Source organism: Leptomonas pyrrhocoris (genome assembly GCF_001293395.1).
Source record: "Leptomonas pyrrhocoris isolate H10 chromosome Unknown, whole genome shotgun sequence".
Taxonomy (NCBI): domain Eukaryota; phylum Euglenozoa; class Kinetoplastea; order Trypanosomatida; family Trypanosomatidae; genus Leptomonas; species Leptomonas pyrrhocoris.
The window spans coordinates 1,420,135-1,431,328 of record NW_015438358.1 but is presented as its reverse complement, the minus strand read 5'-3'; the positions used below and the strand labels follow the sequence as shown (position 1 = coordinate 1,431,328).

Below are 11,194 nucleotides of genomic sequence, written 5' to 3'. Positions count from 1 at the left end.
CTGACTTGCTGCTGGCGTGAGCACGCCCGGTTACAAAAGCAGCGAACGTCTTGGTTCTGTCCTGCTACCGCCTTTCTCTCTCTCTCTCTCTCTGTGTACGGGGAGACGAACTATAATCGAAACAAGGCTTAAGTCGACGTAGGCGCTTCTTTTTATTAGTGGCTGCACGCGTTCTGACCCCATCACATTACAACGCTGTTGTTGCTTTGGATTCAATCAGCGCACGTTTCCACCAGCGCACTCACACACCGTAACTACGTGCTTCAAAGAGGCGCTCTCATTATATCCGGGGCAGCATTTCCCTTTTTTTTCTGGCTGCTGAGCAGCCGAAGGCAAATATATACCTGCTACTCCTCTCTTGACTTTTTGTCATACAGTCAAAACCAAAAAAGGGACCGGATAACTTCGTCGACGGTGAGTTATTATTATGATTTTTTTTCTAATTCTTAGACTCTCTTGTCTTCCTTCCCTCTTTGTTGATCTCATTCATCGACAGACCTTTCTCGTTTCGTTTAGGCCGTGTGTGTGCACAGGCAACGCTTAATGGCGAGCAAGACTGTGGCTGCCCTCCGCCAGGAAGGCAATCAGCTTTTCGAAAGCGGCAAGTTTGCCGAGGCCGCCGGTGTCTTTCGCAGCGCTGTGTCTCGTTTTCAGTCCGATCGCCGTTCGGACAAAGCGGTGGTGGATGAGTTCGTCAAGGTGGCGGGAAACCTGTGCGTGTGCCACCACGCCATGGATGACTGGAACACCTGCGTCTCCACCGCACGCGAGCTGCTGGCCATCTATCCCATTATTCCCAAGGCATACGCCGCCATTGGCATGTGCATCGTGAGCCGCCTCAGACAGCAGGAGGCGGAGCAGCAGAACGAGGATCTTCTCAACAGTCCAAACATTCCTCCCCGCTCAGGGGAGGAGGTCCGCCGCGATGCACGACGGTACCTGGTGAAGCTGGGCGGCGTCCTTTGCACCCCGGACGACGCCCACACGTACCTGTGCCGGGCAATTCTCCTGTCGGATGCACAGCTACAGGTGGCGCTTGGCCCCTATCTCGAGACGGCGGTGCGGTGGGTGAGCGAGGAGCTGCTCTCAGCCGGGCTTTCGCTGGAGCGGGAGTACGGCGACGGCGTCCTTGGCGAGCTGAGTGCACTCGAGTTCTCTCTGGGCGATGTCCCCGCCCTGCTCGATACGGCCCCGGTGCTGTCTGAGCAGCAGTCTGTTCGCGTGCTCGATGCCAATAGCTTGGCGCTAGGTGAGGGCGCAGCGGCAGGCCAACGAGTGGAAGAGCTGCCGGCGGTGGAGGCGGAAGCAATCTTGCGCACCATCCGTGAAGGGCAACTTCTCGCGCATGGAGAGGAGTCAGAGGCGGGTGCTTCTGACTCTGCCGCTGCTGTGCGACAGGTGGGACCGCCACGTGAGCCGATTGACTTCTTCCTCTCTCGGAAGCCCATTCCTGTTCACGTCTGCCATGCCGAGCGTGGCGGTATTCCACGCGGGCTGACGCTGGCTCGTGCAAGTGGTCCGTTTGCAGTAGCTCAGCACCTTCAGCTGCCCCTGCCGACCGACCTCGAACCGCTGCCAGTTGGCGCTGCAGCTGGTGTTGGTGTCGATGGTGCTGACGGCTCGATGGCGGCGCCGATGGTGTCGCTGTTGGGTGGAGTTCATCTTGAGGAAGAGGTGCGTCATGTGGACCCCAGCGTCGACGGTGTCACGGTGGCAGGAGGAGGAGGCGGCGGCGTTCACGCTTCCTCGATCTCCCACGCCGCAGTGGCCATGGACACGTTGTCCAGCACACCCGAATCGCCACCGCTGCTAGCGTGCAACGCGTGCGGCGCAGAAGTGAACCCGTTGACGCTCGCAGGATTGCCTCCGACGGGGTGCTCCACGTGTAACGGCGTCGTTTACTGCAGTGCGGCATGCGCGGCGGCGTACCGACCGCGGCACGAGCGCTACGAATGTGCGCTGCGGGTGGTGCTGCAGGCGCGAGTAGCGGCATTGGCCGCGGCAGCCATAGCCGCAGAACAATCCTTTACGCAAGAGGAGGCACCGCTGCCCGCGGGCGAGGTTGTCCCAGGGGCGGGGTGGGACTCGCTCGACTTGCATCGACGAGTGCTGCCGCTCTGCGTCACAGTGTACAGCGGACTGCAGAGTCGCGCCGCGGAGAGCGCAGCCGTGCGGGCGAGGGTGGGGCTGGGTGCGCAGCGTCGTCTAGTGCACTGTCTTCCCTCCGACGTGGCCGACACCTTCACACAGTGGATTGAGAGTGGCCACTGCAGCGAACTTGCCAGCAACACCACGTCGGATGAGAGTAACGGGACGTGTGAGGACCATGAAGGAGCTACAGGAACAGCAGCAGCAGCGACAATAACAGGCCTCCCCACGTCGACACTCGACGGTTACGGTGAAAGCACCTTCGACGGTACCTCATCATCATCGTCCCTCTCCGCCATGGAGTTGCTCCACGCAATCTTTTTCATGGTGCGCCAGCACGGCGAAGATCACCCGGAGAGTCGCAGCAGCTCCTTCTACGCTGCGCGCTTGCTGTTGCGCCATTCCTGTGAGCCGAACTGTGTCTGGTCCGACACACTGCACGGTATCCTGACGGCGCGATACATCTGCAAGGGAGAGGAGCTAACGATGGCCGTTGTGGATCACTTTCCGCAGCACTGGCCGTGGCAGATTCGACAGAAGTGGTTTGTGCATCATCATGGTGTGCCATGCCAGTGCGCACGGTGCTTACGGGAGGGCGCCGATCTCAACGACGCACGCGGGACGCTGTCCAACGCGCTCGTCGAGCAGCTCCTCACGGGAGATATTCTGGACCACCCATGCCCGACGCCGGCACATCAGCACCCGACGCACCTCTTCCACCGACAGGTGCAGCGCCTGGTGGAGCAAAGCAAGTCGCGGCACTGCAACATACCGGCGCTTTTGCGAAACATCGACGAACTGCGTGCGCAGCTCCGCGAATGCGTGTTACCGTCTCACTATTTACTCGAGGACTTACGACGTGCCCTCATCAACGTGGCCGAGCGGGAAGGGCAAACGGCTACGGTTACATCGGAGGGCCAGGAAAGTCTCTTCTTCTGGGAGGCGCTGTGGTCGGGTGCGGTGCCGGCGAAGCGCCTGCAGATCCGCGTACTCCCAAGCCTCTTCGAGTGTGGCCGGCGGCGACGTATTCCCCCAACTCAGCAGCGGCGCCGGCGACGCACATCGGCCGTGGCGGGCGCTGGTGCACCACCGAACCCCACGCGTCAGGAGGAAGGGGCGGCGGGAGGGACAAACGCCACCGCTTCGCCAAGCCCGCCTCCTCCGTTGGATGGACGCCGGGGCAGTGGCGCTCGAACCCCGCCGCCTTTCAACACTCGTCTCTCGGGCAGTGACGGTGATGACGATGCCAGCAAGGCACGCTCCGCAGCGGCGGAAGCGGCGGCGGTGGCCGCGCAGTCGACGCCGCCACGAACGGCCCAGCCACCCCCACTGATCGCGACGAAGGATTTTAGCTGCGGTCGCAACGTCGTAGACTTGTTTTACGGGTCGTACCAGACGTGGTACATGTGAGTGTGCAACACGAGTGAGAAGGAGCCGTGCGTTTGTTTTTTTATATACACGCCTCTCTACTGAATGAGAGAGGCGTCTCGCGCGGGGAGCGGGAAGGGGGAGATCCGTTCTACCGTGTTTATTTCTATATGGACATCCTCTCACACGGGCATTTCCCGTGCCCCGACCTCGGACGGCCGCCCCTATCCGTCGTCTCTCGTTTTCTTTAGTTATCCTTTTTGCAGGTGTACAACGAAACGCCAACAACAATACCGAGAAAAGAATGAAACATAAACAAATTCGGTACGATTAAGAGAAAGTGTGGACGTTGTTGGTTTTCCAATTATCCACGCTGCGCTGTTTTTTTTTTTTGTAGGTATATAAATCCATTACGGTGTGTTGCCATCGTCAAGGAAGATACATCCAACGCGGTTGCATCCCACTTTGCTCAACAGTGAAGTTACTTCTCCTTCCGACATCGTTGTGTGTGTGTGTGTGCGTGTGTTGCAAACGTCTCCACATCGCAGTTACAGTGTGCCTTGCTCTCTTTGCAAATGAGTACATCTCTCCCACTTCTTTCCTTCCTCTTTTTTCTTTTCTCTCCCCTGCGCGTGTAACTGTAAAACGGGTACGACATCGCGAAAACAAAACCCATCGTTATTCGCAATCGCGTTCAACGTCAAACCAACAATAACACAGAGGAAAGGAAGCAACCATGGGTAAAATCCGCACGAAGACCGTGAAGCGTGCTTCTCGCCAGGTGGTGGAGAAGTACTACGGCAAGCTGAACCACGACTTCTACCAGAACAAGCGCGTCATCATGGATGTCACGATTGCGCAGTCGAAGAAGCTGAAGAACAAGATCGCTGGCTACGCGACCCACATCATGAAGCGCCTGGCCCGCGGCCCGGTGCGCGGCATCTCTCTGAAGCTCCAGGAGGAGGAGCGTGAGCGCCGCATGGACCACGCCCCCGCCACCTCCGATGTGGACAGCGCGATTCAGTCTGGTGTCAGCGTGGACAAGAAGACCATGCAGATGCTGCAGCGCCTGGAGATCGGCGTGCCTCGCCGCGTGAAGCGTGTCGATGCGGCTGCGCCGAAGGTGAAGATCGCTCCTCGTCGCAACGTTCAGAAGAACAAGAAGTAACTGCGCGAGATACCTTTCGTTTGGCAGTATTGTTGCAGACAGTCAGGTCACACAGCAATGCAAGCCACGCCGACACAACGTACCATTGTCATCACGGTTGTTGAAGGAAGAGAGAGAGGGAGGAGGGGGAGAGAAATACGCACCACGATAACAAACAGCAAATAGGAGGAAGTAGAAAACAAGAGCAAAGTTGTAAAAAAAAAGGGAGACCTAGAGGATGCAAAACAAACGCCGTAGTGACCCTCATTGACGCACGCACGCACGCACACCGTTGTCGCATGCTGGAGCTACTCCTTCAGGAAGATCGACAGCTGTGTAGTTTTGTGGCCTTCAGCGTGCGGGAAGTCTTCTAAAAGGGACTCGTGGTTTGCCAACAATCACGAGGAATGCTTGTTTCATCACCCCACAGTGCAGAGTAGCGGGGATGGGAATAGAGCACAGTACACAGAGAAGGTGTGTTGCATCTTTCGCTGTTTGTTTTCGTTGTCGTAAATGAATGAGAAAAAAAAATAATAAAAGGATGGGAAGCTTGTGTGGGGCTCAGCGCAAGAGGGTGACACCATCAACGGTCCTCGCTGAAACGTAAGCAAAGAGGGGACAAAGTGACGGTTGGCAAAGGACGAGGGTGAAGAGAACGCGAAGCGTAGCTTTCGTTGCCTCCCATCCACTTCGCCGCCTTTGTCAGCTGGTTTTCCTTTAACCATGGGTAAAATCCGCACGAAGACCGTGAAGCGTGCTTCTCGCCAGGTGGTGGAGAAGTACTACGGCAAGCTGAACCACGACTTCTACCAGAACAAGCGCGTCATCATGGATGTCACGATTGCGCAGTCGAAGAAGCTGAAGAACAAGATCGCTGGCTACGCGACCCACATCATGAAGCGCCTGGCCCGCGGCCCGGTGCGCGGCATCTCTCTGAAGCTCCAGGAGGAGGAGCGTGAGCGCCGCATGGACCACGCCCCCGCCACCTCCGATGTGGACAGCGCGATTCAGTCTGGTGTCAGCGTGGACAAGAAGACCATGCAGATGCTGCAGCGCCTGGAGATCGGCGTGCCTCGCCGCGTGAAGCGTGTCGATGCGGCTGCGCCGAAGGTGAAGATCGCTCCTCGTCGCAACGTTCAGAAGAACAAGAAGTAAGAAGCTTCAGCGCCGTCTTGCCGCGTCCTGCACCGCGTGTGTAGTTACCACTTTTTTTTGCTTATTTGTCACTTGAACACCATTTAAAACTCTAAACGAGCCCCTCGATAGATCGGCGACCCGCATAGCGGTTGCTATGTGAGATGCTTCGTAACAGCCATGTGACCAACTCTGTCGCCAACATCATCAACGCCATACATTGGGGCTTGCCTAACCCGCCAACGCATCGGGTCTCCTAGCCCTTTGCAAGTACTGTTGCTAGCTTCTCGGAATGATGATGAGCAGCAGTCTTCACTTTTTTGTTCTACATTCTTCTTTTCTCCTTTTTCTGTGTAATATTCATGCGCGGCTTGTCGTTGCATGCGAGTGTGTGTCTTCATAACAGGCACCACACGTACGCGGTGGAGTATTTCTGCGTAACGCGATTGGATACATCTCGCATTTCTTCATTTTAACAGGCAGCAGCGTTCATTGTCGCAGCTACAGAACGTTGATCAAGCTGTTAGGACCAATTCTAATTGGGGGTGCTGTGATTCACGTAGAACTTGCTATAAGGAGTTGTCTTCCGCGTGCCATGGCGGATCAGCTGCGCTCCTTCCGCCGTTACAGCCGCATCTTCCCCTCCGTGCCGTATGGCCGGCACGCCGCGCGTGTGGGATGCTCGGTTGTAGCGGATGCAAAGTCGGCCGTCAACTCGTCGTCGTCGAAATACCACGCCAACGGCAGCTCCGTCAAAATTCTAGCTCTGCTGTGCTCCAAACAGCCCCAGCCCATGAACACGGAGGCGTCGGTGCCGAACACTGCCACGCCTCCTCGCAAGCGAGTACGCCACGACTCTGTCGAGGATGCCAACGCTGAAAAAGTACCGAGAAACGAATCGGCATTATCGAGCGCAATAGGCTCTGTCGCGTCAGGAGGTGGTGCAAGCACCTCGAGTGAGCTCCTCTCCGTATCGGCCGTGGAGGAGCGCCACCGTACGCAGGAAAGCAACGACGCAGCACCAGAGCCGGCAACCACGTCTGCAGTGAACACGGAGGCTTCAGGGCCGTCGGCGAAGTCGCATGTGTACGTGCGGGTGCAGTACGATCGCGCGCTCATCGCCACCCTGCCCATTGAGGTGATGCGACAACAACACCCGCAGGTGCTCATCGACTACCTCTTATCGATGTCTGTGTGGGCGTAGAACGAAATCCAAGCGCTGCTTTCTTTTTAGGTCACACGTGCGCTGCGTTTGCAGGGTGTATTTAAAGTCAGGTCTGATTTCATCGCGTAAAGCGATGCCTCATCAGAAGTCAAACGACGGAAGCCTTTCTCTGCTTGTTTTCCTTTCACTGCGTGCCAAAAGGAAAACTCTCGAACACATTTTTGTTGGCGTAGTGACTTGAAGCCGGTTGTCTGTGTTGTACGGCCTGTTGCCAGTGGGGGGCTCTCTTGTGAAGCGTCGCGAAACGTGGTCGGACATCACACGTCACGTACTGCTCCCAGGAGCATCTCCTCCCCCTCTCTCGTACTTTTCTTTTTCTTTCCTCCTTTCCATTTTACTCTACACACATATATATCGATTACATAACCGCACAGTTACACGCTTTTTTCTTTTCCTTTCTTTGAGAACGTGGAACAACAACAAAGAGCACATTGAAGAAAAATGTCGGGCTCTGGAGATGATGAGCAGGCGATGAAGAAGCACCGCTGGGAGGACCCAAGCGGCGACGGAGATTCCAGTTCCGCAGCGCCCCTGCCGAGCACAACGCGTTGGAGCTCCGCCACACCGCGGCAGTACGGGTTGGACACCCCGCGCACTACGACGTCGCTGTCGGGCGAGTCCTCCTCCTGGCGTGGCATGGCGACACCGAGCGCCACGCCCTTCATGTCCTCCGATTACATTCAGACACCTGTGTTCGGCTCGGCCAGTGGCAGGACGCCGTCGATGCTCACACCTGGACAAGACAGAGGTGCCGCCTCCCTCGGCGGGAGCACGCCGATGTTTGCCAGCGGCAGCACGCCGCGCATGGGTGGGGCAACGCCGATGTTCGGCGGCGCAACGCCGGCTGCGGGCGGGTCCTTTGGCGCGACACCGAATTACCAGTTTGAGGGCGACACTCCGCTTCAATCGCACTTTGCGTCCTCTGCGGAGACACAGTCGATCACGACCGCCGCCATCGAGGCAAAGGCGAAGACGTTAGAAAAGGAGTGGCGGCGAAAGAACAAGCGACTCACGGCGGAGTACCTCGACAGCATCCTGCCGACAGAGTTCTTTGCGGTTGTGCCCGTGCCGGCGGACTACAACCCACTGCCGCCGGAGGAGCCGAACTTTTATGAACTGGCTGTGCGATCCATGGACGTGTTTGCCATGCAGGGTGGCGATGCCGCCGTCACAGCGGGCGTGGACGAGAAGGGGCAGCCGTTTACTTACGACATCCCTGAGAACATGGGCGATGGCATGCCGGCCATGAAGCCCGAGGATGCGGCGGTGTTCGTGGAGCTGCTCAAGTACCACAACGTGGAGCGCATCCCCGATGAGCACCTGCCCTCCTATCTCTTGATGAAAAACCTCTTCAAACTGAAGAACGGAGACACGCTTCAACGGCGCACTGGCACCCGTTACCTGCTCGATAAGGCAGGCATCTTTGGCAGCCACTTCATCTTCCAGCGCCTCATCTACATCTGGAGCTCTGACATTCTGAACCTGGAGGAGAAGCACTACTTTGTCGAGTTCATCAAGTCACTCCTGCAGAACATGGGCAAGGAGGTGCGGCAGTCCACAAAGGAGGTGGTTCACTTAGTGGAGCCGCTCCTCACCGCACACGAGCGCATCCTGCGCGACGACGGCAAGCAGGTCCTCACGCTGCTCACACGCGTCGTCGGCTTCCAGGCCGTCTTTGAGGTGATCCGCGAGGACTTCGGACACGAGGAGGCCATCGTACGGCGGCACACGGCACGCGTGATGGCGGTGGTGGGCTACGCGGCGGGCGCCGAAGAGGTGACCGCGGCGCTGCGCGACATGTCCTACGCCCCTTCCGCCCTCGCCCGGCAGACGGTGGTGCGAGCCATGGCAGAGCTGGCGAAGTTGGTGGGCCACGCGCTGATGGCCGCCCTGCCGGAGATGGTGGCGATGCTAGAGCGTCTGCTGCGGGACGAGAAGCGGGTGCAGCGTGACGCCGCCCTCGCCGTCGCGGCGATTGCGGAGGCGACCGCTCCGGATGGCATCGAGGAGTTGGCGCCGCTGGTGGATGTCATCTGCGACGAGTGCGTGCGGGGTATCGGCAGCACCGCCTCACCCTTTATCCAGGCCTTTGGCGCGTTGGTGCCGCTCATGTCGTCATACGACGCGCAGGCCCGCACGGCGGCGATGATGCCGAACTTGGTAAACCAGTTCAGCACCCCAGAGGACGAATTTCGTCGGGTGCTCATCTCGGTGGTGCGAAAGTGCGTCTCCGCGGAGGGTGTGACGCCGCAGTTCATTCGCCAGACGATTCTGGAGCCCTTCTTCGACGGTTTCTGGCGGGTGCGCCGCCTCGCCGCCGACCGGCAAACCTCCTCCAGCCTCATCGCGACAACGGTGGAAATTGCAAAGAAGCTCGGCAGCGTGGACGTGCTGGTGAAGCTGTCGCCGGAGATCAAGGACGAGAGCGAGGAGTACCAACGCATGGTGCTGATGGCGATCAAAAAGGTCGTGGACACCACCGGCATGGAGGCGGCGTCAGACACCCTTGTCACGTTCGTCCTGGATGGCGCCATCGCCGCGGTGCGGCAGGACGAGCTGGGCGTGAGCAAGTTAGCGATGAACGTGCTGGCCACCATCTGCAACGCGCTGGGCTCGCGACTGCGCCCGTACCTGAAGCAGGTCTTCGACCTCATCCAGCGCCGCCGCGAGAACCGCGAGGCCACCATGCGTGCGCAGACCGCCGATCTTGTCTCGCTGATTGCACACACCGTGATGCTGGCGGACGGAACCGTCTTCCTGCAAGATCTGGGCCGCAGCCTCTATGAGCGGCTGGAGGACCCTGATGCCCGTGCACTGAGCTCCAACCTACGCGCCGTCCGCGCCATCTTGGCAGAGCTCGGCTCCCGCCGTTTCAAACCCTCCGTTCGCGAGCTGCTGAAGCGACTGACTTTTGTTATTAAGAGCCGCAACAGCGCCGTACAAAACAACGCGATCGCGCTCATCGAAGACATCGCCACGAACTACGACAGCGACGTGGAAGCCATTCACCTGCACGAGTTGGCCACCCGAAGTCTGTTCGACCTCCTCGACGCTCCGAAGCGCTCCACGCGCCACGCCTGCGCACGCACCTTCGGCGTTATCGCGAAAAAGATTCTTCCCTTTGCGATTATTTTGGAGCTCGTGGACAACTTCCGCCAGGACAAGCGAAAGATACGCATCTGCACCGCCGTCGCCCTTAGCGCCATCGCGAAGGAGTGTGGCCCCTTCACGATCATTCCGTACTTGCTGAATGAGTACAAGATCAGCGAGGGGGAGCAGGTGGCCATCATTGTGCAGCACTCGGTGCTGAAGGCGATTCGCTACATCTTCGAGGCCATCGGCTCGGTCGGCAAGGAGTACGTCTACCCTCTTGTTCCGCTGCTGGAGCGTGCTTTGACGGAGACAAACATTCAGATGCGTCGCATGGCGGTGGAGGCGTGCCGGGCCATCCTGCTCGCTGTCGCCGGCAACGACGGCTTCGAGGAGATCGCCACGCACTTCCTCAACTTTATTCACCCCAACATCGTGGAGTTGCTGTCGAAGAACGAAGTCAAAATTGGTGAGGAGCGGCTGAAGATGGTGACAGCGGTGGTCAGCTATTACGAGGCGGCGCGTGTCGTCATTGGGTCAGGCACGCTGCTGCAGTACCTCGAGCAAGGCCTCTTCCACCCGGCGCAGAAGGTGCGGGACATCTACCGGCGTACCTACAACATCATCTACGTAGGCAGCCCGGAGAGTCTCATTCCTTACTATCCGCGCATCAGCGACGACGCCACCCACACCTACGTGCGCCACGAACTGGAAGTGTTGCTTTAAATGAGGAGAAGGACGATTTGGTGCGAGATGTGGACGTGTGCGCGAACACGAATTTGTTGTTAGTGCTCCCCTTCAGCTTCGTATTATAATGAGGTCATAGCAAAGCAAATGGCAAATATAAGGAGTTGCGCCTGTCTTTTTTTTTCTTTTGACCTTTGAATATTTTTTGTTTTGGTTTCTGGCTGCTGTTATGAAGTAGGGTGAGTTCCTCACACACGAGTCCCTCACTGCTGGACAGTCGCGGTGCTCCCGTCTCTGCACCGATCTGTCAGATGAACAGCACCTTGGCAGGTTTGTGTGCCGTATCTTCATCTCATCCGCGTATTCCGGACGACGGCCGCTACTCTCTCCCCCTT

General features: G+C 58.1%; 5 protein-coding genes across 10 annotated transcripts; all 5 read left to right on the top strand.

Moving 5' to 3' along the window:
- Positions 1–20: 20 nt before the first annotated feature.
- Positions 21–3,558, top strand: ABB37_01526 (hypothetical protein; the record flags this gene model as incomplete). 2 transcript variants are annotated; one of them, XM_015798066.1, is made up of 1 exon in its annotated part: positions 21–3,558. In XM_015798066.1, exon 1 carries the CDS (start codon positions 544–546, stop codon positions 3,556–3,558), a length of 3,015 nt encoding a protein of 1,004 aa, XP_015663586.1. In that variant the 5' UTR covers positions 21–543. The 2 variants fall into 2 exon arrangements, with proteins under 2 accessions (XP_015663586.1, XP_015663585.1); XM_015798065.1 differs by having other exon boundaries at positions 42–3,558.
- A 677-nt stretch (positions 3,559–4,235) lies between these two features.
- On the top strand, positions 4,236–4,684 carry ABB37_01525 (putative mitochondrial 40s ribosomal protein S17; the record flags this gene model as incomplete). Of its 3 annotated transcripts, none has more annotated exons than XM_015798064.1 (1): positions 4,236–4,684. In XM_015798064.1, the coding sequence occupies exon 1, from the start codon at positions 4,253–4,255 to the stop codon at positions 4,682–4,684; it is 432 nt and encodes a 143-aa protein (XP_015663584.1). In that variant the 5' UTR covers positions 4,236–4,252. The 3 variants fall into 3 exon arrangements, with proteins under 3 accessions (XP_015663584.1, XP_015663583.1, XP_015663582.1); XM_015798063.1 differs by having other exon boundaries at positions 4,238–4,684; XM_015798062.1 differs by having other exon boundaries at positions 4,243–4,684.
- A 702-nt stretch (positions 4,685–5,386) lies between these two features.
- On the top strand, positions 5,387–5,818 carry ABB37_01524 (putative mitochondrial 40s ribosomal protein S17; the record flags this gene model as incomplete). Its single annotated transcript, XM_015798061.1, has 1 exon — positions 5,387–5,818. The coding sequence occupies one exon, from the start codon at positions 5,387–5,389 to the stop codon at positions 5,816–5,818; it is 432 nt and encodes a 143-aa protein (XP_015663581.1).
- A 366-nt stretch (positions 5,819–6,184) lies between these two features.
- ABB37_01523 (hypothetical protein) lies at positions 6,185–7,001 on the top strand (the record flags this gene model as incomplete). 2 transcript variants are annotated; one of them, XM_015798060.1, is made up of 1 exon in its annotated part: positions 6,185–7,001. In XM_015798060.1, exon 1 carries the CDS (start codon positions 6,393–6,395, stop codon positions 6,999–7,001), a length of 609 nt encoding a protein of 202 aa, XP_015663580.1. In that variant the 5' UTR covers positions 6,185–6,392. The 2 variants fall into 2 exon arrangements, with proteins under 2 accessions (XP_015663580.1, XP_015663579.1); XM_015798059.1 differs by having other exon boundaries at positions 6,203–7,001.
- Positions 7,002–7,302: 301 nt separating this feature from the next.
- On the top strand, positions 7,303–10,838 carry ABB37_01522 (putative Splicing factor 3B subunit 1; the record flags this gene model as incomplete). Of its 2 annotated transcripts, none has more annotated exons than XM_015798058.1 (1): positions 7,303–10,838. In XM_015798058.1, exon 1 carries the CDS (start codon positions 7,464–7,466, stop codon positions 10,836–10,838), a length of 3,375 nt encoding a protein of 1,124 aa, XP_015663578.1. In that variant the 5' UTR covers positions 7,303–7,463. The 2 variants fall into 2 exon arrangements, with proteins under 2 accessions (XP_015663578.1, XP_015663577.1); XM_015798057.1 differs by having other exon boundaries at positions 7,396–10,838.
- Positions 10,839–11,194: the final 356 nt, after the last annotated feature.